The sequence below is a fragment of the Taudactylus pleione genome, unplaced genomic scaffold (assembly GCF_031769625.1).
Source record: "Taudactylus pleione unplaced genomic scaffold, aTauple2 ptg000198l, whole genome shotgun sequence".
NCBI lineage: Eukaryota > Metazoa > Chordata > Amphibia > Anura > Myobatrachidae > Taudactylus > Taudactylus pleione.
The window spans coordinates 10,016,116-10,043,816 of NW_028284600.1; the positions used below are offsets into that span (position 1 = coordinate 10,016,116).

The window sequence follows — 27,701 nt, forward strand, 5'->3', positions numbered from 1 at the left end:
GGCTGGTAGCTGGCTGGTGAGTTTTAATGCAATGTGGAGGGCCCATTAATCTGAACTGGTTGTACAGTTGGCTGGGGCAGAGACTTGTCAGTAAGCCTTTTCGTGCTTGCCAGTTGTTTTGTTTTTCCACTTATGACTGTGTCATATATGATCCGTTTGGCATGGATCTGCTAATCCGCATCCATAGCATGGAAAGAACTAGCAATATGGGTGCCGAAATTGTCATACATGTCTGCAGCCTTTTGGAGGGACTGCTCCACTTGTTTTAATAGTCCCAACGACGGAACACTTTGGGCCTTGTGCCAAAATCTTCTTATCTTTGTAGGAGGCTGACTACATCCGGCCTCGCTTTCACTGGTGACAGCCATTTGGGGGCTAGAACTCAGGTCTAGGTCACTGAAAAAGCGCAAATATAATGTTTTAATATTTAAAAAAAAAAATTTATTCTAGTTCCCGTCAATGATGGAGGAGTGGCAAACCAATGCTGAGGACTTTGATCGAAGGTAGAATTTCCCAGACTTCGGGGGAGCAATCAATGGGAAGCATAACTGCATAACCCCACCTGCCAATAGTGGATCTTTTTATTATAAATACAATAGGTTTTTTAGTAATGTACTCATGGCGGTGGTGAACACCATCAATGAGTTTATATTTGTTGATGTAGGGAAAAATGGGTGTGCTTCTGATGGAGGGTTATTTAAAAAAAAAAATATATATATATATATATATATATATATATATATATATATATATATATACTGTGATAAGCTTACTGCCAACCACCTGAAATTGCCAACTACAGCGGAAACAAAGCATGGCCTGAACTATGTATTTGTGGCTGACGAGGCGTTTGCACTACACGAACACTTGATGAAGCCATACGCACAAAGGGGCCTGACTATAGAAAAGAGGATATACAATTACCGCCTATCCAGGGTAAGGCGGATTATTGAGAATACCTTTGGCATTCTCAGCAACCATTTCAGAATCTTCCAGATGGCCATCAATCTATGTGTCGACAAAATTGATTCAGTGGTCTTGGTATGCTGTGTACTGAGAATTAAAACAACCAGCCAACAAAGGACATCAGTCACAGCTATGCCAGATGACCTGGACTAGCCAGAGGGGACAGTCCAAATGCACTCTGTGGCACAACCTGTCAATCTGGAGACAACAGGGACTGCATGGGCTAAAGAGGTCAGGGAGCAATACCTTGCCTAATTAAATGGAGTGGGGGCAGTGCCATGGCAAGAGGACTGTCTCCATTGAACAGTTTAGGACAATTTTGGATGCTAGGACTATATTAGCAAACATAAAGCATGGTGTGTATGCACTGTGTCTATAGTTACCACATCTAAAGAGGATGGTTGATCCATTTCCTGTGTGTCCTCTTCCCGCTCTTCTGGCACATTCTCCACCATAAGACACTGAGAAGCTCTTTGTGGTTCATGCTCGTGAATGAACCACAGCAGGTCAAAGTAATAATGTGGCAGCATACACGTTTTTTGCCCTCTTCTCCTGAAGCCCACGAGTCCTGTTGCTTTTTGTATTCTTTTAGGTAGACAGTCCTCAAGTTCTGTATTCTGCCCTTCATCCATTTCGGACATGCCTCATCATGATAGGGCAAGCTGAATGTCACTAGCTTGTCTATGGCTGCGGCTTTTTTTTGTTTGTTGCTATACTCCTTACTTTTAACTCTCCATAAGCATTCATGGCTTCTGTATAGCTCCAGGAAACCAGTAATGAATTGCCTTTCTCCTCGCACTATTCATGTCTGCCCTAGCAAGTGTGACCACAAAATTGAAATAAATGCTAGGGCACCCTGTTTTTCAAATGGAAGGCAAACTTTTTTTGTCTATCTCCAGGTGTTTATTAACGGATGTCCTTGGGTGTGATCCTGTCTCTTTAAGCCAGGACCCATATTCATGTTTAAAATGTATGCAAGCTTGAGCCAAAGGTGGCAGACCAAGATCATTTATCTGAGAATCGGTGTAGGGACTGGCCAGATGGGAACGACCGTGAAGTGGTGGTCAGCTTAACAAATTATTGCAATATTTTGGAACCAACAGTCCCTGTATTCAAAGGAGTTACAGTTTGAAAAGCAAGTGAGTGCCGAGTTTGAATGATTTAAAAAAATAAAAATAAATATATATATATATATATATATATATATATATATATATATATACATACAGTCAGGTGCATAAATATTGGGACATTGACAGAACTTTCATATCATGGCCTCTATTCACCACCACAATGGCTTTGAAATGAAACAAACAAGATGTGCTTTAACTGCAGAATTCAGATTTAATTTGAGGGTAATTACATCCAAATCAGGTGAACGGTATAGGAATTACAATGGTTTCTATATGTGCCTCCCACTTTTTAAGGGACCAAAAGTAATTGGACAAACTAAACAATCCTAAATCTAACTTCCACTTTTTAATACTTTGATGCAAATCCTTTGCAGGCAATTACAGCCTGAAGTCTGGAACGCATAGACATCACCAGACGCTGGGTTTCATCCCTGGTGATGCTCTGCTAGGCCTCTACTGCAAATGTCTTCATTCCTGCTTGTTCTTGGGGCATTTTCCCTTCAGCATTGTCTTCATCAAGTTAAATGCATGCTCAATCTGATTCAGGTCAGGGGATTGACTTGGCCATTGCATAACATTCCACTCTTTAGCCTTAAAATACTCTTTGGTTGCTTTCGCAGTATGCTTCGGGTCATTGTGCATCTGCACTGTGAAGCGCCGTCCAATGAGTTCTGAAGCATTTGACTGAATATGAGCATATAATATTGCCCGAAGCACTTCAGAATTCATTCTGCTGCTTTTGTCAGCAGTCACATCATCAATAAATACAAGGGAATAATAAGTGAAAAAAAAAAATGAATGGTGAATAAAGCACTTCACTCGTGCTAAAGAATAAGGTGCCAGCACCAATAATAGATCCAAGCCTCGTACCAGCTGTATGTCTTTTATGGTTCAGCACAGGTTAAATTCCTTGCTCGCATTAGGTTCCATTCGGTTCCATGAATAATGCATATATATATGTGGGGATACAAAAAAACAATCCTCCAATTGTGTGATACGTTTGAAACACAGACAGGGCGGAATTCAATTGTTTTCATCCCTTATCGCGCCCAACAGAGCTATTCTATTCTTGCTCCTGTCGGGCGCGATCAGCTGCTAAGCGCTACATTTCAGCTCGCAGCCCCTGGGGGATGAGAGCTGAAATGTGCGAAAAGTGACATGTTTGGGCGCCCAAACATCACTTTTCGTGATCGCACCCAGCACTTTGGTCGGGGTTAGCCGATTTACACGGCTAAACCCGACCACTTTGGGTGCGAGCAGCGTGAAAAGCTGGCACAATTGAATAGCGGCCCGTGATCTCCTGTCACTTTAGACGGGAGATGCGGGCCGCGAAAACAATTGAATTCCGCCCACAGAATTTATTAACATAACAATAAAGACTCGTGCATTAAGACAACAAAAACACAGCTTATCTGTATAGTAGTTAGGAGATGACCAGATGACCACAGGATGTCCCGCTCAATGCATTTTGTCCCACTGTGATTTCTGGGGACTTCTTCAGGAGCAGAGATGGGGTAATATATATATATATATATATATATTATATATAATGACAGGCTTAATTCACGGCACTCAACCATCTGGGGTGCCCTTGGTATGTGACACCATCTACATAAAAAATATCATACAGTATATATATATACAGCAAAGTACAAAATATGAACTTTTGATTAAAGACACTACTGTGTTCACTGGTTTGCAAGTCTCCGGAGTGCCGCTTTTGTACTCTGCTGTATGACAGGAGTGATCTCCATATTGAAGGCACCAGGAGCAAGATACCGATCCATTGCGGTCTGCAGAGTGCCGGGCATCTATCTTACATATACATATATATTATACACACACTCACGCACGCAGTGGGTTAAATAAGTATTGAACATGTCATCATTTGTCTCAGTAAATATATTTGTACTGGGGGTATTGTAATGAAATTTTCACCACTTCAGCAACAACCCAAGACAAAATCCATGCATGCAAAGAAGTCAAACCATAGATGTCCATAAATTAAGTTATGTGTAATTAAGTGAAATTACACAGAGAAAAAATATTGAACACATGAAGACAGGGAGGTGCAAAAGGCATGGAAAGCCAAGACATCAGCTGAAATCTATCAGTAATTAGAAAGTAATCCTGCCCCTTGTCAATGCAAATTAATATAAGCTGATTGAGTCCCAACTGATGGTCTATAAAATGGTGTCTCATTACTAAAGTGTCACACAAGAAATAGCTTATGATGGGTAGAAGCAAAGAGGTCTCTCAAGACCTTTGCAATCTTAGTGCTGCAAAACATATTGATGGCGTTGGTTACAGAAGGATTTTTAAGTTTCTGATTGAGCACTGTTTGGGCCATAAACCGGAAGTGGAAAGAACATAATTTCACCATAAACCTGCCATGAACAGGTGCTCCTCGCAAGATTTCTGACAGAGAAGTGAAAAGAATTATCAGAAGAGTTGTCCAAGAGCCTAGGACCACTTGTGGAGAGCTTCAGAAAGCCATGGAATTAGTAGGTACAATTGTTTCAAAGAAAACAATAAATAATGCACTCAACCGCCATGGCCTGTATGCACGTTCTTCACACAAGACTCCATTGCTTGTTTAAAGTTTGCTGCACAACATTTGGAAAAGCCTGTGAAATACTGGGAGAAAATAGTCTGGTCAGATGAGACCAAAATTGAACTCTTTGAATGCCATAATACACACAATGTTTGGAGGAGAAATGGCACTGCACATTATCCCAAAAACACCATACCAACAGTGGAGTTTGGAAGCGGGAACTTTATGGTGTGGGGCTGTTTTTCAGCATATGGTACTGGCATACTTCAATTTATTGAAGGAAGGAAGAATGGAAAAATGTACTGAGACATTCTTGATAAATTCTGCTACCATCTACCAGGATGCTGAAGATGAAACAAGGATGGACATTTCAGCAAGACAATGATCCTAAACACACAGTCAATGACACTCTCAATTGGTTTCAGAGAAAGAAAATTAAGCTGCTAGAATGGCCCAGCCAATCACCTGACTTGAATCCAATTGAAAATCTATGGACGCTGATATGATGTCACATTAAAGCTTCTCCGCAGTGGGTGCTTGAGTCACTTTATATTGAAGCCTCTGAGTGCCACCTTTATTCATCTTTGTTTGCATATGCATTTGGGGGAACCATACCCCTTTTGGAAGGCACCGGAGCCATTTACAGCTGAGTGGACTGGTGAGTGCCGGGTCATAGTTGGATATATATATATATATATATATATATATATATATATATATATATATATATACATATATACATACACACAATAATGAAATTTATAAGATAGGCATTTGCATATTTTTAACATTAAAAGGTCACAAATTGCTCATTAAAAATCCCAACTGAACAAATATGCCACAAGGTAGGCTGGAGGCCTTATCTCTACTACATGTAGAAGCATTTGTTACATAATATTAGTTTTGAAGATCTGATCAAAGACTTTGCAATTAGAAAAAGTAGGAGAAAACTTTTTAAATATAAATAAAGTGGAAGTATACAAAATTAAACATTTTCCATCTTACTGTAAGTTTTGTTTCATTTCGAAATTTTTTTTTTTATTTTGTTTTATTATTGTTTACATTTTGATTTACAGTAGGTATACAGTATATGGGGGTACCAAAATCTTTGTGCTTAGTACCTCTAAAGATCTTAATCCAGCCCTGAATAAAAGGGATTATTCTAAAGTGGTAGAAAGTATAAAGTGCGCCCTTAAAATTTTTTCACTTGTCCACAAACCTATGTGCATGTCTAAGTTATGGAGGCACCCCATTTTATTCTGCCTATCTGTTATTGTCATGCACAACTTTTAGATCTCCCTTTAAAGGGTTCCTTTTTTGGGCCCTGGCTGATTATTTTTATTGTTTTGTTGCCTTTTGTGATCTGAATAAGACTAAGTACACAGGCTGACAGCAGTTATCTTCCGATAGCTTTTCTGCCATGTCCAGTAAAGATTTTCTTGCTATCATGAAGAATATTAAAACTAACAGACCACTTTAGGACACTGGATTATTTGCATGCCATGTGTACAATTCAATCATTTCCATCTAAAGTTTTGTTAAATGTTAAGGTTCATCTAACAAATGCAGTTGATGATGTTTTCTGTATTGTAGATCTCAATATGTTGTGTGTACATATTCAAACTTCAGTTTTTATTAAAGTTAAAGTTCTCGGTCAGAAATTACACATGTACCTGAAATAAGCTGTAGACATCATGCCCATCTACACCATTAGAGGGGTTTATCATGGGTTCAAATGTTCTTCTTTGGGAGCGATCACTAAACATAAATAGTCGAGAACATTTATTTTGTGATTCCTGTATACGATAGTCATACCCTTTATTATGGCGGAGGGGAAACAGATCATAAACCTTTCAAAAACAAAAGGGAAGCAATAAAAACAGTTAGGTATTATAGACAAATTGGAAACAATTAAAAAAATCCAAAAGTATAAAACATATTTATAGATTTATTTTTCTAAAAAAAAATATTAAAAATATTATTAATAATATTAGTAATTATAAAGTATAGGTTGCCTTATGTATAGTGTAAGAATATACCAAAGATATCAAAATTCTAGGATACAACCAAACAAAGCGATTGTGAAAAATTAACAATTTGTTACAAACACACTATGACATAAACATAATACACTATAAAATGCTGTATGCATAGAGTGTAAATACACTATTCATCAACTCTTTCTTGCCTCCAATATTGTTAAAGGCAGGCCGGAAAAAGTTCTACTGTTAGTCTGGGTTGTAATGATATACATAGGCAATCTTACTTATACTGTGAAAAGTGAATATATACAATTAATATAATCCTTTGCTTATAAATAGGTAATCCAGTTGTAGTTATATATTACAGGAGATGGTACAGGAATTGCTGTAAATTAGAGATGTGCGGGTTCATTTTTACTTGGATTTACTCGGTTCTTTTCCCAAAATTATCACAAGTTCGGATTAGTTCGTATTTATTTTATTGGCTATCCAAAATACGTGATAGCCGATAGCCAATAAAATGCCGTTTTTGAGATCTGAACATATCTGAGTAAAACCGAACCCGCACGTCTCTACTGTAAATAGATGTTGAAAGATGTTGACAATCCTTTGGTTTTGACAAACCAAAAAAAGATCTACAAGTCCAACATACTTATCGGAATTGCTTAGTTTCATCTCCCCCTTCAGCTTCTTAGCTGCATTACCAGTAGTTTAATAAGGGGTATAACTTTACTCAAGCTTGCAGTTTCTGAACTCCCTTCATTGGTTACAACTTCAAATCGTTTCAGAAGCTTGTATCAAACTGAGAGTATTCTCCAGTGTGCTGCAGTAAAGTAACATGTGCTTCCTCTCATTACTTGATGTGTACATTTGGATTGCTTATTACTGTTCCTCTGGTTACTGTAGCATATAAAAGGTGACCATCTGGTTACTTCCTCTTGCTTCAGTTGGTGGCATGGCAAATGTAACTTTTCTTGCAGCTGCTGCAAAGTTCTACATGTGGTTGCTGAATGCCAAAAATGTCCACAAATGTAGCAAACTGAGAATCCCAATCCAAACCAGACATAGTAGCAACACTGTGACTATATCTGTCAATCTGGCCAGCTGATTGACAAGATAGTCACTCACAACCAATCAGAGGCCTATTGGCCTATGGTAGCAGATGCTGTCTGGCTGGCAGGGCTTTAAGTGCAGAACACACATGACTTCTGTCACTTTTGTGGAACATCACTATATGGACAGTATGTACATGCAGTGCTGCTATATCCAGTTTGGATCGCAATTCTAAAGATGCCAACACACTTACCGATTTGCTCACAATCTGAAATCATGTACGATTTCCCTTGGAACTCTCCCTGCAGTTCCGTGGCAGTCCTGCACACGATTTGGTGTTAAAATGTGTCCAATGTGACAAATGATCTATCGTGCATCCTTCTTTTTCCAGTTGCATCGTGACTGAGATTGTCAGATCCGCCCTACAGCACAGCAGATCTGAAGATGTGATGTATGACCAGCGGGGACATGCATCTGTATCGTGATCATGAGTGGAGACTCATGATTAAGACATATTTTACACGATCTGTTGTTCCAATGCATTGGAATCGGCCAGAAAAAAAATCAATAAGTGTGTAGGCACCTTAAGTTTGTTATTTTCTTATACATGGATGCTACTGGGGAAGAGAACTGATAATTGCCTAGGATGCATACTGGACAAGGGGACTGGCACAAGGGACAAGGTAAGTATCTAGTGTAAGTATGTTTAAGTGAGTGAATAAGTGAGTGCATGTGTAATAAAATACTACAACATTCTGTGTGTGTACTGTCTTTTAATTAATATTTTTTTCACAGTGGGGGAAACGTTATTAGCTGCTGTAGTTCTACAAATGCCAAAGGGCAGGCACACAGGAACCTTAGTCCCACTGTGAAAAATAATATTATTATACTATTATTACCTCTGTTCCCTCTGCACCAACTGGCCAGGGGTGCAGGGAGGAACCCCGGGCTATAAGTCTGGGTCTGAAGTAAACTGGAGAGGGGGGACCCCATATTGCGCATTATCACAATGTGATAATTACTGTAGCATTAACCCCTCCACTAGTAAGAGCCCAGTGCTGATTTATGGCAATACGGGGGGAACTGTACACATTTTTTCCTGTATTTTCTCAACCAGGATTGGCTCAGGAGCCCAGTGCTTGTTAATTGAAACCCACCCATGCCATTTTTCACTCAAAGCTTGGTACTGGTTATGCTTGGGAGAGTGCGACTCCCACATTTTTTCTAAATTAAGCATTAATTGCTTTATTACAGTAATAAACATGCGCAGATCACACTAATGTAAAAGAGGCTTTAGGACATGGAATAATATGCTTGTATTCCTCATTATAGCTTGAATAAAAGATAAAAAGAAATAGAAGAGTAGACACATAAGGATGAGATAAAAAATGAAATAAAATAAAGAACAATCCCATAATAGGGAGTAAACACAATGTGATAGTTACGGATTTCTGGTGAAACATAATGGTAGGTATTATGCTAGCATATATGCAACAATATCTGGGGCAGAGCTCCAGTCTGCCACCTGGTATGTACACTTTGATAGAGGGTGAAGAAGAGAACATAGGAAAATTAGAAAGTGACATGAGCATAGCTGTGGAGCTATGGAATAATACAATAATTGGTCATTAAATCAGATAACACCATTCACTGTGCTACAGCCAAGATGAGACAGTCAGGCAGGACACTGCACAGGGGAAGGAAACATTTTAGCCATTTTCATGGCCTTAGAAGTCGAATTTAAAAAAAAACCTTCTTAGTGGGTACTGGGCACCGATGTCACTGAAGAATATACTCCTCGACTTTCATGGTTCTAGAGTAGGTCCAAGGGTTTGAGCTGGGCGTGTTGAGTCAGTCAGTCAGTCAGTCAGGACATCTGATATATGCTACGCCTTCCAAATGTCATAATATACAGACACACTTTCCATGTTTCCTATTATACAGGTATACCTTTCATATGTCATAGTATACAGATACACCTTCCATATGTTATAGTATACAGAGACACCTTTCATATGTTATCATATACAGATGCACCTTCCATATGTAATTGCCATGACCCGGTCATGTTTTCTGTGTTGCTGGGCCACTTAACGCTCCTGCCACACTGTGATCCAGTCTAATGGCAAGGTGCCAGCATCCTTTGTCCATTCTGGATGAATAGGCTTCAGTTTTCTTGGCCTGCTAGGCCGTAATCCACATCAGAGCCTAGCCTGGAGTACAGTACTCCTGTGACAAGCTCTTATCACCTGACCAAGGTCCATCCAATCCTATGCCAGACTGAGCCTCCCCGAATCACCTGATTCTGCTCAGTCTATCACAGCTAACCCAGGGGTATAAGTTCCAGTCACTGGCTCTGTCATTGCCAGTGCAATGTCTAAACTCAGTTCCCACTGAACTACTTCACTAAGTAGTAAGTCAGGGCCGAAAATTAGGATTTTTGTCACCCGGGGCAAGACAGTTCCCCCCCCCTGGTAATTCCCCCATAGTAATTTCCCCTTCAGCAGTGCACCTTTAGTAATGCCACTTGAGATAATGCCCCCGTAGTAGCGACCATATAGTAATGCCCCTTTAGTACTGCCCCCATAGTAATGCCCCTGTAGTGCCCATATGGTAATGCCCCAATAGTAATGCCCCTGTAGTGCCCATATGGTAATGCCCCTGTAGTGCCCTTATTGTAAGTTCCCTGTAGTGGCCTTATAGTAATGCCCCTGTAGTGCCCTTATAGTAATGCCTCTGTAGTGCTCATATGATAATGCCCCTATAGTGCCCTTATAGTAATGCCCCTGTAGTGCCCATATGGTAATGCCCATGTAGTGCCCTTATAGTAATGCCCCTGTAGTGCTGCTTTTTACACACACATAAAAAGAAAAAAAAAACAATACTTCCGGTCCGCCCGGCTGCTCTTTGGAACTACCGCGGTGCTGCAGGGAAGGATCCGGGCGCCCACTGGTAATAACATCTCAGCGGGCATCCAGCTTGGAGCCTCCCTGCGGCACCGGGCTGGAGGACACTGGCGCCAGGTGCAGCGGCACACATGGTGCACGTGCACCTCCAGCTTGGCCCCTAGTTGCGGCCTTGAGTAAGTGTACAGATTGCTGATATTTTGATTTCATCTATAGAGCCAGCTATTGGTTAGCTTACAAGATTCCTGCATGGTTAAAGACAGTGACTTGCCTGCTGTAAGTATAATCAACATCTATGTAAGTCACCTGCACTTCCACTCTGCTACAGTAAAACCTGAAACCACTGCAGTGCAATTAGCCTTTGGACTCCCAGCTCTTTCAGCATTGTTCATGTTTGCTTCATCTCAGACTCGCGACTAACCACCAGTGAACTGTTTTACCCAGTCCCTACTGAATGAAGTTTAGCTGTACTCTCATGACATACTGACAGGCTCTAGTGCATTATTTGGCTAAACTGCACTAAGAATCCTGTTTTACCTGTGTGCAATCCTTTTCTAAAGTTGCACAGCATATTCAGTTGTTACTTTGTATCCTGGTTCCTGGCCAATCCCATTGTATACATTATACCTGGCTTATTCTGTTACCTGCTCCAGCTCTACACCTGTGCAAACCCTATCTCTGGCTGCACAGGTAACTCCAGTTCATTCCTGTTTCACTGGTTCTGCTCCCGGTTATTTAACAGCTACTGTTCATTTCAGTGTTTGGTCTGCATCCGATCCTGCTATCATCTGAGTGCTCCCAGATCCTGGACTACAGCAACAACCCACTTTCATCCTGCCTAATACTCTGCCAAGTTCTGCCACTCTAGCTTCCGGATTACAGTTACCAAGTAAGGATTTTGTCTTTTCCTACCTACAGTATCACTCCAGTAATCAGCCTGGTTAATCAACTGCCACACTCTTCTCTGCTACACATATCATCCTATCACCAACACCGAGGTCCTTGATGGTCTAGTGGTCATGATCTGGCATTCTCTACCCTGTGACCCGGGTTCGATTCCCGGTCAGGGAAGCATACCAGACTCTATCTATCTCATACCAGCTTCAACTACACTCCTCCAGACTCCTATACAAACCTTTTCCTAACCCCGGCTCCACAAAACAAACACAAGCCTGACCGTCATAATATACAGAAACACCTTCCATATGTCATCATATACAGATGCACCTTCCATATGTCATCATATACAGATGCACCTTCCATATGTCATAGTATACAGAAACACCTTCCATATGTCATAGTATACAGATACACACCTTCCATGTCATAGTATACAGCTGCACCTTCCATATGTCATAGTATACAGATACACACCTTCCATATGTCATCGTATACAGATGCACCTTCCATATGTCATAGTATACAGATACACCTTCCATATGTCATAGTATACAGATACACACCTTCCATATGTCATAGTATACAGATGCACACCTTCCATATGTCATAATATATACTTCATCCAGATGTTATATTATACAGACACACCTTTCATATGTCATCATATACAGATTCACCTTTAAGATGTCATTTTATACAGATACACCTGCCTACTGTATGTCATAGTATACAGATACACCTGCCATATGTATGTTTTAGTAAACTGTTACTTCTTCCATACAGTATGTCACAATATGTAGATACACCTTCCAAATGTCATAATATACAGACACACCTGCCATATGTTATAATATACAGACACACCTGCCGTATGTTATAATATACAGTCACACCTGCCATATGTTATAATATAAAGACACACCTTCCATATGTCATAATATGCAGATATACATTCCATATGTCATAATACACAAACACACCTTCCAGATGTCTTATTTTACAAAGACACCTCCATATGTTATAATATGAAGATACACTTTCCATATGTTACTTTGTAACAAGACTGGGGTAATCCCGCACCATTTGAATAACTCTAATTGTGAGGTAAGATCCTAACTCAATACATATAAGGGAACCACTGTCCAGTAATATAATTTCTCATTACACCAGTTCTTAGCAGTGGTTATCTGCTTCCTTATTCTTTATTTGGAATATTTATGAGGTGCTACCACTCTGTGGATACAAACACAGAGTGTTGAGTGTGGTGCACTATTTGGATCTTAAAACATATATCTCCAATTGTAATAATGGCTAAAGTTACAATGTAAGAAATTTTTATTAGTATTTCTTAAAATAATATGTTTAGGATAATAAAGGCAAAATATATTAAAATAATAGAATAGATGTGTAGAAAGAACATGAAACGTGTTCTTAAAATTGTTTCTTCTACCGCTGGTGTAATGCATAAAATGAACATGATTTTTATTTATATGCAAGTGTTTGGCTCTAAGCAATTTATTGCAAAACTCAGTCTCCAAATATTGTCTACAGAAATGATCTGTGACAGTCTAATTGAATAGTTAGATTGTTTATATTGGAGCTGGATTTGTTATAATTAGGGGTGTGCACCGGCCACTTTTCGTGTTTTGTGTTTTGGATCTGGATCTTTCTTCGTGTTTTGGATCTGGATTGGTTTTGCCAAAACCACCCTTCCGTGTTTTGGGTTCTGGGTTTTGTGTTTTGGATCTGTATTTTTTTTTTAAAAAGCATAAAAACAGCTAAAATCACAGAATTTGTTGGTTTCTCTGCTCCTATGCTATTATTAACCTCAATAACCGTAATTTCCACTCCTTTCCAGTCTATTCTGAACACCTCACACCTCACAATAGTGTTTTCATGTCCAAAAGGTTGCACCGAGGTAGCTGGATGACTATGCTAAGCGACACGAGTGGGCGGCACAAACACGTGACCCATCTAGGAGTGACACTGCAGTGGCAGACAGGATGGCAGTTAGAAAAACTAGGCCCCAAACTGTACATAATGCAAAGAAAAAAAAGAGGTGCAAGATGGAATTGTCCTTGGGCCCTCCCACCCACCCTTATGTTGTATAAACAGGACATGCACACTTTAACAAATCAATCATTTCAGCGCCAGGGTCTGCCACACAACTGTGGCTGAAATGATTGGTTCGTTTGGGCCCCCACAAAACAAGCTGGCAATTAATGTGTCCCTGCACAAACTGGCTCTACGGAGGCAAGATGTCATCCTCATCCTCCTCATCCACCGATTCCTCACCCTCTTCAGTGTGTACATCCTCATCCTCACAAAGTATTAACTCGTCCCCACTTGAATCCACCACCACAGGTCCCTCTGTACCTTCTGGAGGCTGGTCTCCCTGGAAGAGCTGATAATTCATTTTGATGAACATCATCTTCTCCACATTCTGTGGAAGCAACCTCCTACGCCTTTCGCTGACAAGGTTCCCGGCTGCACTAAACACTCTTTCGGAGTACACACTGGAGGGGGGGCAACTCAGGTAAAATAGAGCCAGCTTGTACAGGGGCCTCCAAATTGCCTCTTTTTCCTGCCAGTACAGGTATGGACTGTCTGACATGCCTACTTGGATGCTGTCACCGATGTAATCCTCCACCATTCTGTCAATGGTGACAGTATCATATGCAGTGACAGTAGACATGTCAGAAATTGTTGCCAGGTCCTTCAGTCCGGACCAGATGTCCAAACTTGGTCCTGCCTGCCCTGCATCACCGCCAGCGGGTTGCTTAGGATACCTAAGTTTTTTCCTGGCAGCCCCAGTTGCGGGAGAAAATGAAGAAGGAGCCGTTGACGTGTCACGTTCCGCTTCAGCTGACAGTGTGTTCACCAGCAGGTCTTTGCACCTCTGCAGGCTTGTGTCGGCCGGAAAGAGAGACACCACATAGGCTTTAAACCTAGGATCAAGCACGGTGGCCAAAATGTAGTGGTCTGATTTCAACAGATTGACCACCCTGGAATCCTGGCAAAGCGAATGAAGGGCTTCATCCACAAGTCCCACATGCCGAGCGGAATCGCTCCGTCTTAGCTCCTCCTTCACTTTCTCCAGCTGCTTCTGCAAAAGCCTGATGAGGGGAATGACCTGACTCAAGCTGGCTGTGTCTGAACTGACTTCACGTGTGGCAAGTTCGAAGGGCTGGAGAACCTTGCACAACACGGAAATCATTCTCCACTGCGCTTGAGTCAGGTGCATACCCCCTCCTTTGCCTATGTCATAGGTGGATGTATAGGCTTGTATGGCCTTTTGCTGCTCCTCCATCCTCTGAAGCATATAGAGGGTTGAGTTCCACTGCGTCACAACCTCTTGCTTCAGGTGATGGCGGGGCAGGTTCAAGAGTGTTTGCTGGCGCTCCAGTCTTCGGCACGCAGTCGCTGAATGGCGAAAGTGGCCAGAAATTTTTCGGGCCACCCAAAGCGTCTCCTGCACGCCCCTGTCGCTTTTCAGAAAATTCTGCACCACCAAGTTTATTGTGTGAGCAAAACATGGGACGTGCTGGAATTTGCCCAGATGTAATGGCCGCACAATATTGGTGGCGTTGTCAGATATCACAAATCCCCAGGAGAGTCTAAGTGGGGTAAGCCACTGGGCGATGATTTCCCTCAGTTTCTCTAAGAGGTTGTCGGCGGTGTGCCTCTTACTGAAACCGGTGATACACAGCATAGCCTGCCTTGTAACGAGCTGGCGTTTCTGAGATGCTGCTACTGGTGACGCTGCTGCTGTTGCTGCGTAAGGTGATACATCTACCCAGTGGGCTGTCACAGTCATATAGTCCTTAGTCTGCCCTGTTCCACTTGTCCACATGTCCGTGGTTAAGTGGACATTGTGTACAACGGCATTTTTCAGGACACTGAGGACACTTTTTCTGACGTTTCTGTACAGTCTCGGTATCGCCTGCCTAGTGAAGTGGAATCTAGACGGGATTTGGAACCGGGGACACACTACCTCCATCAATTGTCTAAATCCCACTGCACTAATGGCGGATACCGGACGCACGTCTAACACCAACATAGCAGTCAAAGCCTCAGTTATACGTTTTGCTTCAGGATGACTGCTGTCGTACTTCATCCTCCTCGCTAAGGACTGTTGGAGGGTCAATTGTTTAGTAAAAGTAGTGGTGTTCCTACTTCCTCTCTGGGATGATGAACGACTCCCAGCAGCAGCAACAGCAGCAGCGGCAGCAGTAGGCGTAGCAATGCAGGATCCTCCAGAGGAATCCCGGATAGGAGAGTCAGTCATGCCAGTGACATGGCCTGCAGGACTACTTCCGATCCTGACTAAGGAGGAAATTGACGAGGAGGGAGTTGACGGTGTGGTTTGCAGGCGCTTGGATACAACAGGACAACGGGATTTAGGTGTCCCTGGACTGCTTACGGTCTTAGCCAAAGTTTCTGAACTTGACAGTAACTTTTTATGAACGCGCTGCAGGTGCCGTATAAGGGAGGATGTTCCTAGGTGGTTGACGTCCCTACCCCTACTTATTTCACCTTTACATATGGTACATATGGCAAGATAGTTGTTGTCCGGATTTGGATAGAAATATTGCCAGACCAAAGAGGTGGAATGTTTGGTCTTCTGCCCAGGCATGACCGTGATGGGCTTTTTCATCCCACGGACAACAACTGTCTCCCCCAGAGCCTGATTTAAACAAACCACATCACCATCAGAATCCTCCTCGCCAACTTCCTCCTCAGCGCCAGCTACACCAGTATCCTCATCCTGTTGTACTTCAACAGTGACATCTTCAATTTGCATATCAGCAAGTGGACTGTGGGTGCTCCTTTCAGCACTTGCAGGGGGCGTGCAAATGGTGGAAAGAGCCACCTCTTCCCGTCCAGTGCTGGGAAGGTCAGGCATCGCAACCACCACCACACTTAGACTCTCCTTGGGGATTTGTGATATCTTCTTAGAAAGCACAGTTCTTCGCTGTGCTTTTGCCAGCTTAACTCTTTTGATTTTTTTAGTGGGAGGAGGGCTTCCATCGTCATGTGAAGCTGAACCACTAGTCATGAACATACTAGGGATCGACCTTAGCCGTTCCTTGCCACTCCGTGTCGTAAATGGCATATTGGCAAGTTTACGTTTCTCTTCAGCTGATTTAAATGTCTTTTTCAAGGTCATTTTCCTGAACTTTGCCATTTGGGATTGTATGTGCCCTCTACTATGACATTGGGCATCGGCCTTGGCAGACGACGTTGATGGCATGTTATCGTCTATGTCATGACTAGTGGCAGCAGCTTCAGCACTAGGAGGAAGTGGTTCTTGATCTTTCTCTATTTTATTTTTATCGGAGAAAGTTTGGTCCTCCATTTATGTTATATCGATTTGATATATACGTGCGGCTAAACACAGAAAATAATTTTTTTTTTGGTTTGGACTGGAGTGTACTTTGGGGGTTACAGCACCCTTTAACGGTCAAGCCAGCCGGCCCTTTACTTATGACACAGGCGCACTCTTGGCACTACTTTGTTGATGCACGTGCGGCTACTGCGCACACAATTCACAAACACAGAAAATAATTTTTTTTTTGGTTTGGACTGGAGTGTACTTTGGGGGTTACAGCACCCTTTAACGGTCAAGCCAGCCGGCCCTTTACTTATGACACAGGCGCACGCTTGGCACTACTTTGTTGATGCACGTGCGGCTACTGCGCACACAATTCACAAACACAGAAAATAATTTTTTTTTAGGTTTGGACTGGAGTGTACTTTCGGGGGTTACAGCACCCTTAACGGTCAAGCCAGCCGGCCCTTTACTTATGACACAGGCGCACGCTTGGCACTACTTTGTTGATGCACGTGCGGCTACTGCGCACACAATTCACAAACACAGAAAATAATTTTTTTTTGGTTTGGACTGGAGTGTACTTTCGGGGGTTACAGCACCCTTTAACGGTCAAGCCAGCCGGCCCTTTACTTATGACACAGGCGCACGCTTGGCACTACTTTGTTGATGCACGTACGGCTACTGCGCACACAATTCACAAACACAGAAAATATTTTTTTTTTTTGGTTTGGACTGGAGTGTACTTTGGGGGTTACAGCACCCTTTAACGGTCAAGCCAGCCGGCCCTTTACTTATGACACAGGCGCACGCTTGGCACTACTTTGTTGATGCACGTGCGGCTACTGCGCACACAATTCACAAACACAGAAAATAATTTTTTTTTGGTTTGGACTGGAGTGTACTTTCGGGGGTTACAGCACCCTTTAACGGTCAAGCCAGCCGGCCCTTTACTTATGACACAGGCGCACGCTTGGCACTACTTTGTTGATGCACGTGCGGCTACTGCGCACACAATTCACAAACACAGAAAATATATTATTTTTTTAGCACTTGGGGGGAGCACCCCTGATGGACAGAGCACCCCCTGGACAACACTACAGCACTCCTTTAGGACTGGGACACTGCACAGGACTTTGGAGTGGACACAGCCCCTATGGAGAACTGACTGCACAACACAGTCCAGCCAGCCCCTATGGACTTTGAAGTAGTGGACACAGCCCCTATTAACAACAGCAGCACAGCACAACACAGCCAGCCCCTATGGACTTTGAAGTAGTGGACAACAGCAGCACTACACTACACTACACTACACAGCCCTAACTCCCACCCTCCCTCTTCACTGTCCACAGCCGAGTGAGAAAATGGCGCCGACGCGGGTACCTTATATAGGATCCAAAACCCGCGAGACTCGGAAGGCGGGATGATGACGTTTTGCCTCGATTTCAGATCCGAGTCAGGCGGGAAAAGTCGAGCCTGACTCGGATCGGCCTCGGATCGGGGGGGCTCGGGGGGGTTCGGATTTCAGAAATCCGAACCCGCTCACCCCTAGTTATAATGTAATAATCTATATGAGCTGTTTTTGGGGAATTAATTAATTCCCATTACAGAGCCAGTTTTTACTCTTATCTGCCAAACCTGTATCACTTGCTGATGTGACATAGAAAAAAGTTTATTTCTTTTGATATAACTTTATCCAATTGCAACTATGGTTAATACATTTTGCCGAATTCAGAGCAGCTTCTAGTGTGATTGTGCTCCAATCCGCTACAATGTGATTCTCATAGCGGTCTTTGCGTGGCATGGCCGGCTGTTCAAATCCCGACAGCGGGAGCCTGGCAGAGGTGAAGATCCCGACAGCAGCTAAGGTGAGTACAAACTAACCTAACCCCCCCCTAACCCTCCCTTAGGGGTGCCTAACCCTAACCTCCCACCCCAAGTGCCTCACCCTAACCCCCCTCTAAGTGCCTAAACGAAACCCCCCCTTCTCCGCTGCCTAAACCTAAGTCTCCCGGGGGGTGCCTAACCCTAACCTCCCCCTGGGGGTTCCTAACCCTAACCCCCCCTAGCCTAACCCTAACCCTCCCGGGGGGCTGCCTAACCCTAAGTCCCCCCTGGGAGCCCCTAACCTGACACTCCCCCCCCCCCCCCCACGGCTGTCTGCGCCTGGCTTACCTTCGATCGGCGTAGGTAAAATGACAGGCTATGGATTTTGACGCCTGTCATTAGACCCTTGCCGGGATTAGAGAGTCAGGATGCCGACGGTCGGGATTTAGACCGTCGGCTTCCATACTGCATACCCTTTGAGTATCCTACAGCAGTGACATTCTGCAGTCAGATTTAATAGTTTGCCAGCCTGGTCAAAAATAGCAAAGCTGCATACACACGTAGCGATTAGACAACGATAATGATATTGTTGTCTGATCGTCCTGGTGTGCTGGATGATTGATATCTATCATCCAGCACACCACCTACTCACTAACGACTATAACGACCCGCAATCAACGATCGCAGGTCCCTATAGTAACTTGGTCGATATCGACCAAGTTGACCTGCATGCATGGGCGATGGACGATATTGATATCATCCATACATGCCCGCACATTGTTGGTCATTGGTGGCCAAAAACTCGACGATTTGAACGATATCGCTATCGTTCAGTTTAATCGTACCATGTGTATGGAGCTTAAGGCTTATTTTTACGCAATTCTGGTAAGAAGGGAAATCTAATAATATTCCCAATGGAGGATATACCAAAATTTGTTTTCACGTTTGGGGTGCCAATTATAAAGATTGAAGTAGAAGTTACTTTATTAAAATATTTTGTGTTATTCTCTTTTTACAATAGTCAGAAATAATATTGGCTTACATCACATTAATCATATCAGCGCTGTAGCAAGCTGCTGCTGTTAGTAAGATGATTGATGATCCAAATTCTATTAACTTCTGTTCTGTTAAGACTCAGACAACACAATCACATCAGTGCTGCAGTGTGCGGCTGTCATATTTTACTTAGCCGCTCTTGCTATTAAATATGTCGGTGGAGCATACAGTGTGATAGTGTCTCCAGTCAGACTATTGTAATTTACAGTACATACACAGCATGTTCATTTTGATCTTATGTGACCAGTGGTATTGATAGACATGCCAACGCATGTTTAACATGGGGGCAGCTTTATCAAGTCATAATATACAGACACTTCTTCCTAATGTCATAATATACACACACATTTTCATATGTTATAATATACAGACACACCTTCATATATAATAATATGCAGATACACTTTCCATATTGTATGTCATAATATACAGACATTTCTTCCATATGTCATACTATACAGGTACACCTTCATATGTCATAATATATAGACACACCTTCATATGTTATAATATGATATATCATTATATAGAGACACACCTTCATATGTCATAATATGACGTTATACCTTCCATATGTCATAATTAGATATGCACTGGTTCTCAAAGAACCAACAACAAACAAATTTAGGGGTTCCGAGTCGAACCAAGTCTGAGAATCACTTTGGGGTACCGAGTTGAACCGAGTCTCAGTTCAGATCTTCCCACGGTTCAGAACTCTGATTTAAAAACTAATTAAAAAAATGATGTCATTTTAGCTGTTTGTTTTTTCAAATACAGATCCAAAACCAAAACAGAAAGATGATTCTGGATCCAAATCCAAAACATGGGAGTAAGCACACATCTCTAGTCATAACATATAGACACACCTACCATATGTTATGTCATGAAATATAGAATGTGTGTATGTATATTATAAGATACAGTTACTCCTTTTATATGTCAAATAATGACATTATCACCGAGGACATAATTTTAATCAGCTCTGAGAAACATAATATTGCTAATGTAATGCCCAGTTCAGATGTTTATAACATTAACTGTCATTTGCATTATTACAGCACTCACTTTATCAGCAGTCAGCTCTTTCTCTGGTTTCATTAGCACCACACTCTGATCCACTACTCTCAGACCACAGAGAGATCCTGGGGCTGCCTGAACACTGAGAGATATATCTGATCCTGGAAGAACCTCATATGGGGAAAACCCAACCAATACCTGAAAAGAGTGAAATCAGTGAATACGATTGACCAGCAACATACAATACTAGCCAATATACCCGTTTTCAACTGGGCAGACATTAGATATTTCCATTTCCTTCATCCCATTTTAACTTATATATTTACAGATGTGTCCTCATACATCTAGCCTCCTTGCACACTAAACAGCTCAGTAGCACCGGGCGTCTTTTCGTGCGACTTTTTAACTTCAAATGCGTCTTATTCATAGCAGTTCATTTTGTAGTTAATTTTATGCCTCTTGGGCAAAGGAGAGTGCTAGTATCAAGATTAAGTAAATTAAGATTCTCTTTCTTTATAGGGGAGCTTTTCTTCTGTCTTTTCCTACATCTCCTCATCATTCCCATACAAATTTATCCTCTCCTTCACCTGTCCTGTTCTCCCCTTCAAAGGAACATTTTACCTCTTTTCAGTTGAATTTTGAAAAACCCTACTAAGTGGGTGCTTACATCATGGAAGAAATATACTCCCTGAACTTCATGTTTTTAGATCAGCATTTGGGCTAGGTGTTGATGAGTCAGTCAGTCAGGACATTCATTACACAGGGGGAGAAAACATGTTATCTCTCTTCATCCCCTTAGGAGTCAAATTTTGAAAAATCCCTGCTTAGGTGATGATTTTATAATGGAAGGAAAATACTCCCTGAAGTTCATGTTTCTAGGTCCAGGGGTTTTGGTTGAGTGTTGAGTCATGTTTGGCATCATTTGGTGTGGCTCCCCTATATGAATATTGGACTGCACTACAGCCCCACCTCTGGAGCCACCATGCATCCCAGGCAATGAGATTACAGTCCTGCAGCACTTGGGCCATGTTGCTTTGTCACCCAATCACCTTGGTTGAGAGGAAACATTTTATCCATTTTCACCCTTTAGGAGTTGAATTTAGTGGGTGCTTACATAATAGAATGAATATACTCGCAAAATGTCAGGTTTCTAGGTCCAGCGGTTTGGGCTGGGAATTGATGAGTAAGTCCGTCAGGAGAGTATTTACAGTATGTAGTGGAAGCTAGGAAAAACATTGATTGATTACTAATAGTATTAACAATAAAGAAAATTTTATCAGTCATGGAGGAAAATTTTAATGTAACAAGATACCAAAATTCCAATCAGATTATGAAAGTGGAAAGGAAACTGAATTCATTCCAAACAAACTCACATGCCTTAAGCCAATACAGTCAATTAAAGCCAGAGAAAATGCAGAGTAACAGGCTAGAAAGTACTAATTGATAAGTAGCACCTAAGTAGAGTACCATACAGCTACACTGCTTTTAAAAAAATTCCCACCGACCCTTATGTTGTACAGATGTAGCCACCATCATCGTTGCCGCAATGTGTGCGCACAGCATCATGCATCGCGCAGCTCTTGCCGGGCTGTGACTAGGCATGGACAGGGTTCTCTCCATTGCAGTATATGGCATGCATGTGCATACGCAGGCACACTAGTCGCACCATGCCGCGATGTGCTCGCATCGCGACAACGATGATGGCAGCTACATCAGTATGTTAAAAAAGACATGCCCAGTTTAACAAACCAAGCACTTAATCGACAGGGACTGCCACTTTTTACTGAAGTGCTTGGTTTGATGAACATAATTTTTAAACATTATATTGGAAGTAGCCTCCTACACTGATCACTCACAAGGTTCCCGGCTGTGTTAAACAATCATTCCCAGAACACACTAGAGGTCAACAGCTTATGACCACCATAGCTAGTTTGTACAAGAGGTTTAAATTGCTTTTTTTCTCCCAGTAATCAAAGGGAATGTGTGAGATGCTAATTTGTGCATCTATTAACCACTTAACTGAAGATTTTTCCAGCACAACCAGTCAGAATTTGTCGGCTTTGCAGATGAGTCCGGGTAGTCAAAGGAGATGCATTCTACACATGTGTAGAACAAATGTCCTCTTCAAAAACACAGCGGGTCGGTGCGGTCGCACCTTGTCAGCTGAAGTACAGCTGGCTGCATTTGCTTCCCATACAACCGCGTCAATTAAGTGGTTAATACTTACTGTATCAGATTGAGTCACAGTAGAGGAATCAATATATGTGGGCAATACTTTTAAACCTGACCATATGTAATAATAGCTATCCCTGGTACACTGAGCTCCTCCTCCTCCTCCTCCTCCTCCTCCTCCTCCTCTTCCTCTTCCTCTTCCTTCTTCTTCGTGAAACCAGTGATACAGAGAGTAGCCTGCCATTAGCTGCTGCTAGCAATACACCCACCCAGTGGGCTTCCACAGTCATGTAATCTTTAGTTTGACCAGTACCATTTTTCCACTTATCTGAAGTTAAATGGTATCAGCACAATGGCATTTTCTAGCAAAGAATAACTTTTTTTAAGTCCTAGTACATGCACGTGACATAGCAATATATAGTTTTTTGGTAGGTGCCAAGTGTTGGCTTTGCAGCTGTAGGAGAAAGGAGAAGTTTCCTAATTGTGATCAATATTTGAACATGCCTATTACTCTTTTTATGGTACTGTAAGCTACATAATATAAAAATGTCCAGCCTGATCACAGGTGCAAACTAACTTTTATTATTAAATAAAAATAATAGTTGCCCTCACAGGGCATAAAAATAACATATTGGTATTAATAAATTGTATGGCCCAAATTTTAGGATGTACTAGATGAAATGTAATAAATAATCAGATCAAATCCATGCTCCATATTTACCAAAGATACTAAAGAGTACATGTCATGAAACTAAAGGAGCCCCCCTCCCCTCCCGTATGGGATGCATGTGAGGCAAATGTGTGTGTGTTTGAGTGGCAGAGTTTGTTTGTATGGCAGAGTGCCTATGTCCACGGCAAAGTCTACATGTGTATTATGCTATAATATACTCTTAATTGTCACCCCACATGATACTGTCAACCCATAGAGCATCACACACAATTTTACTATAGACTATTCTATGATGACAACCCACACTGTGCAGCCACACACACTATAGTCAATGGAAGCTGTAAATATAGAATTTCTGTAACACAGCCCACAACATTATTCTATCACATATATAAATTTACATGTACCATCTACAGTATCTCATGCACACACTATATATATGTATGTATTGTATGTGTGTGTATATATATATATATATATATATATATATATATATATTTAGTAGAGATGTGCAGGCAGGTGGTTTCCAGAAAATCAAAAACTAACAACAACAAAAAAAACGAGAGAGAGAGAGAGAGAGAGAGAGAGAGAGAGAGAGATCGCTCTCTCTGTTGGGTGACTCACCTTGTTCTTGAAAGATCTTGACAGGGTGAATGTTGCGGAGTCTGCCAAAATCTCTCCGTTAGGTAGCAAAATATACACAAGCGCATTAAGTTTTGGAGATATCCCAGCACTCAGAGAGAGCTTGAAAGTGACCTCACCATGAATGTCTGTGAAATACAAGAGAGAAGAACATTATTAAAAAAATCCACACCAGGACTTCTCAACTTTGTAATATTATTTGTTTCACTAGAAACCTTATTATACCAAGTTATTATAAATATCCACTGGAAGTTAATCAAACAACTCTAAAGGTGCCCACACACATAGTGATATTTTACACGATTTGGCCGAATTCGACGAATCGTGACGACGAATCGGGTAAAAAAAAGTACAAATCGTGAGTTTATACTCACGAGCACGATGCCGATGCGCGTCCCCGCTCGTCGTACATCGCATCTTCTGATCTGCCGTGCTGTAGGGCAGATTAGCCAATCTGGGATACAATGCATTGGCTGCAAGATGAATCTTTTGTCAGATTGGACATTTGTAACTCCAAATCGTGAACACGACGGCAAGGGAGCTCCCGTGAAAGTTCATGAGGAGATTGGCCATAAAATCGTATCGTGAGCACATCGGTATATGTGTGGGCACCTTTAGGGAGCGATTTAGGGTAAAATGTACTATGCAGCGGGTTTTACCATTCAAGTGATTTGTTAAGGCCAAATATGCTGCAAATCTCCAGAGAAAGCACACTTTAGAATAGTATAGAACAGTTTTTACATCAAAGCATCATTAATGTTGTAGACCATAGATAGAACAGAACAGAATAGAAGCCCCAGATTTATGATAACATCTGTAAAACCGCCACCAAACAGGCCCAAACAATAGACCTGACTGAAATACAAGTTTGGGAGAAACATTGAAAGACCACTATGATCTGTGCAGCTTTTGTTTGTAGAAGGATAGAAATACAGTAGTTTAACATTTTTTTCAAATGTGCCGGGGTCCCCCCCAAATCCATATCCAGCCATGGACCTCTGAGCCTGGTCTGGTATTGGAAAATAGGAAGAGAAGAAGATGTTGGATTCCCCCTGTTTTCCAATAACCAACACCTGACTGAACCAGTATGGGAGTGACACTCTCATCCAATCAGCGCTTCCCTATTCACTCTATGGCAGTGTCTGCAAGTGACCTGTCACATTTACCGGAACCCTGCACAAGACAAGTACGTCGGTTTGTTATTTTACCAAGAAGATGTGTATGTAAGGGATGTGTGGGGGACTGTTCTTTTTAATAAATTACGAAAACATTCAGTGTCCGTGTTTTGTCATTATTTACATGTAAAAAAAAAAATTTTTACATGTGGACTACAAGCGTCAGCAGGCCTTTAATGTCCAGGCATGCTGGCACTCATGGTTTTACAAGTGCCATGATGCTGGGTCAGACTTGCTGGAACTTTTAGGCCACCTGTAAAAAAGAATATTATTAACTCTTCCTTAATAACCATTAACCACACACCCACCACCTAGGGAATAGACCAGGGCTGGTTGTCCCTCAGGAGGGTGGACCCCATTTTTTGGGGGTCCCGACTTTCCAAGAGATTCTAACCCTGGGCTGACTAGTTTCAGACTGGTTAATGTTAATGCAGGGGTAAAACATGATCTGTGTCTCCCTGCTTATTAATTTTAAAATAGGTGGAACCACATGTAATTATTCCCCTATTTATCAATACCAGACCAGGCTCAGAGATCAAGGATTGGCTATGGATTTAGGGTGTGACCCTATGCATTTGTTTTTTTTAACTATTTCTATCTTTTTAAAAAGACTAAAGACTGCACAGATAATAGTGATCTGTGTAGTGCTTGTCTATTGTATAGTTTCTATTCCACAGTGGTTTCACTTTCAATAGCACTCCTGGATGCCCTGAATAATAGGCGAGTCTACCCGTCTGTAGTTGCTCACATGCCCTGCAGCCTTCCATTTAGAAAGCAGAAGTGGGTGGTCCGGGGGGGGGGGATCTAGGATGGTGCAACCCGCCCTGAATTGTGTCATTGTAGCCTCTTCTCTGCTATACAATGCCTCTCCTGGAGGGGGCAGCCAGTATGTCGGGGGGCAAGTATGACTACCAGTTACTAACTATGGGCCTGATTCAGACCCGGACGCTAAGCCGCGATCGCTCGCTATGGGTGACTGTCTCCCGTCTGTGCATGCATATGCATCGCAATGCGCATGTGCAAGCCAGTCACTGCATCCAGGAATTATGCGCTCGTAGCACAAAGACAGAGCGCTATTTTGAGTGACAGATATTGCTGTTTGTGGGTGGTAACAGGGGAAGGTGCTTGTGAACGGGGGAGTGGTGCTGCGAACACAGGTGTGTCTGGGTGTCTAAACGGTGTTGTTTGGGTGTGCATATTTAGCATGGAGGCATCATTGTACACGTCACTTGGTTGTATTTCAGCCTGCAGTGCTTGCGGTGGGGTAAGGTCAACCTCAAAGGCTGCAAGCAGCTCCGATGGCTCTCGATGGCTCTGATTAATCATACACTTCCTGGAGATGACGTGTGTTAAGAAAGAAAAGTGGGCGTCTTTAGACCGGCTTGCATTCGCTGTGCCGTCGCTCTCTAAGAGATAGAGGGCGTCCTTACACCAGACAATGCGATCGCAGAATTTGCATACCCGGCCCCTTTTGGCTGCGAGAGAGCGCAGCTTAGCGTCCGGGTCTGAATGAGCTCCTATGTTCTTACATGCTGGCACATGTAGAAATATAAATAAGAATGCCTTCATAGTATTCTCAATATGAATGCCCATATGATATTTGCAATATGAATACACTTATATTGTCAATAAGAATGTACATTAGAGAAAGCAGAGCATTATAACACGGTATTCTAGGAGCTTTCCAGTCTTTATTGATTTTAAATCATGCAGGAGTGTAAATATACTGAGCTAGTTTATTTACAAACTTCCTAAGAGTGGTAATGGGGCGGCACAAAAGCAAAACTAGAGGATCAATAGTGAGCTCTATCAAAAAAAAATGATGGATAATCTAAGATCTTTATCCAAAAATGAAGTATTTGAGGGCAATCCCATCACACTTGCCAGAAAGTGCCGAGTCCACTGCATTGCCTACAGCAAATATTGGAGGAAGGAAAGATCTTGTGGAGACTAGGAAGTAGATAACATCTTGTGTATATCTTTTGCAATTTTTTATACACTGTATAACGTTCTGCAAGCCCTCTTTAACCAGGTCAACTCATACTATTCCAAAGGTGGGGACTCAATGACGAATACTGAGTGATAAAAGTAAGGAGATGGAACCCTGAATACCTAGAGAATAGACTTGATTCCTTTCAAAGGGCGCCAGTGGCAGAAGCTTAGATGATCTACATTGAATCCTTGAAATTGATTGTACTGAAATTGGAGAGGAGAGTGGCCAAATTTTCACCTGAGAATGAGGTTAAAGTGAAATTGCCCAGAACATGGTAAAATGTAGTGAACCCAGCACAAATACAAGGAGCAGAACATTTGGTA

At 42.1% G+C, this 27,701-nt stretch overlaps 1 protein-coding gene and 1 long non-coding RNA gene across 2 annotated transcripts in view; one reads left to right on the top strand and one right to left on the bottom strand.

The window, feature by feature from the left end:
- Positions 1 to 11,477, top strand: part of LOC148518854 (uncharacterized) — a 45,603-nt gene extending 34,126 nt beyond the window's left edge. The window contains exon 3 of the long non-coding RNA XR_015878969.1: positions 11,353 to 11,477. This is a non-coding gene — a long non-coding RNA (uncharacterized LOC148518854). The remainder of the gene's footprint in view (positions 1 to 11,352) is intronic.
- The window catches only part of LOC148518853 (alpha-2-macroglobulin-like), a 229,079-nt gene that overhangs the window by 89,532 nt on the left and 111,846 nt on the right, over positions 1 to 27,701 (bottom strand). Inside the window, exons 14-16 of the mRNA XM_088476974.1 lie at positions 24,193 to 24,338; positions 20,775 to 20,924; positions 6,327 to 6,503 (exon numbers count right to left, since the gene is read on the bottom strand). Of these exons, the coding sequence (XP_088333100.1) occupies positions 6,327 to 6,503; positions 20,775 to 20,924; positions 24,193 to 24,338 (473 nt within the window). The remainder of the gene's footprint in view (positions 1 to 6,326; positions 6,504 to 20,774; positions 20,925 to 24,192; positions 24,339 to 27,701) is intronic.